Genomic DNA, 1,597 nt, shown 5'->3' on the forward strand with positions numbered 1-1,597 from the left:
GAAAGAACCTTAGTTGATTTTGACTGTTCGCAGCTCCAAAAGCCCCCATTTTACTTGTTCACAGCCCGGTTGGCAGCTCCAAAAGACCCCCTTTACCGGTACGCCGTCAGCTCCCAGAGACCCACCACCTCAAAATTCCGGGGGAACATACCCACCAAATTTTTTTTGATGTGCCCCCAGGACGGCCTGCTTTTGAGTACTTCATTTAGTATTAACATAATAATTTAGTATTCATTTAACTGAAATCGTTTATGTAAATTAGTTGTTTTTTTCTGGCTTACATAGACTGCACCAGAAGTACAAATCACAAATTCTCAGTTTAGCGATTATATCATATAGTGACCCAGATATATCTAAACATTGAAATAGAAAGAGTAAAATTATACAGTATGCATTAGAATTATTGCAAATCCTTTCTTAGTAACAAATCGTATTCCAGTTTTGACAATATACTCGTATATACATTGTTCCTAATCAATCAAAACCACGAGCCCCGATTTTGCCTTCTGTAGCTTTTTGTTCAGTTTGTAAACTAAAATTGTAGGTTACTTAATATATATTCTGTTATACTTTTGCCTTTTTGTACTTGGCTGTCTACAATTACATATCAATTTGCAAGCGCTCTTTAGCAAAGTCATAGTTCATTGAATTTACAACCGTATGACAAAACAGGCGAAAAAATAGTAACTTTTTTGCTCAAGATTTGCTATTTAAAGAGAATATTATTGGCCATTGCTCATTTATATTGACTTTGATTTTGCCGATGATATAGCATTACTGTCAGAGAATATAGATCAAGCTAACAAGCTACTCAGCCAGGTGGATACATCAGTTGGAAAGGAAAAGTTGGACTGAGAATGAATGCGGGCAAAACCAAGTTCATGGCATTTAATCATAACAAAGGTATCACAATTAAGACAAACAGTGGAACACAGATTGAGGAGGTCCCAGATTTCAAGTACCTAGGAGCGTGGATGAAGAGCTCAGAAAAGGATGTAAAAATACGAAAAGCAGCAACCTGGAGAGCTTGTAATGGGATGGCCAATGTCTGGAATTCGTCACTCTCAGTAAAATTCAAACAGCGTCTATTTACAGCAACAGTGGAATCGGTACTGCTCTATGGGTGTGAGGCATGGACAGTCACTTCCAAACTGGCAAAGGAGCTGGATGGCTGCTATACCAGATTGTTGAGGTGAATGCGCAATGTCTACTGGAAACAACACATGACAAACAAAGAGCTGTATGGTGTCCTTCCAAAGTTATCGGATAAGATCAGAGAGAGAGAAGGACTCGGTTTGCTGGTCACTGCTATAGAAGCAAGACAGAACCTGTATCTCAACTGGTGCACTGGATTCTAAAGCATGGGAAAAGGAAACAAGGAAGGCCTGCCCTAACATATGGTCGACATTCTGAAACAAGACGCCGGACTTGAAACAACTGACATGGCAACAGCAATGCAAGACAGGAAGATATGGAAGGCCATCACAGTTCGAGGACACCACTCGACATAGGCAGGCAGGCAGGCAAATGAGGCTAGTATATGGACAATACAAATGTGCTCTTTCATTTAATGACATAAAATTTGAACAGTTGAGGT

At 39.6% G+C, this 1,597-nt stretch overlaps 1 protein-coding gene across 1 annotated transcript; it reads left to right on the plus strand.

Moving 5' to 3' along the window:
• The first annotated feature begins 857 nt into the window (after nt 1-857).
• Nucleotides 858-1,196, plus strand: LOC140158607 (uncharacterized). Its single transcript, XM_072181769.1, has one exon. The coding sequence runs from the start codon at nt 858-860 to the stop codon at nt 1,194-1,196; it is 339 nt and encodes a 112-aa protein (XP_072037870.1).
• Nucleotides 1,197-1,597: the final 401 nt, after the last annotated feature.

This window comes from Amphiura filiformis, chromosome 1, assembly GCF_039555335.1.
Source record: "Amphiura filiformis chromosome 1, Afil_fr2py, whole genome shotgun sequence".
NCBI lineage: Eukaryota > Metazoa > Echinodermata > Ophiuroidea > Amphilepidida > Amphiuridae > Amphiura > Amphiura filiformis.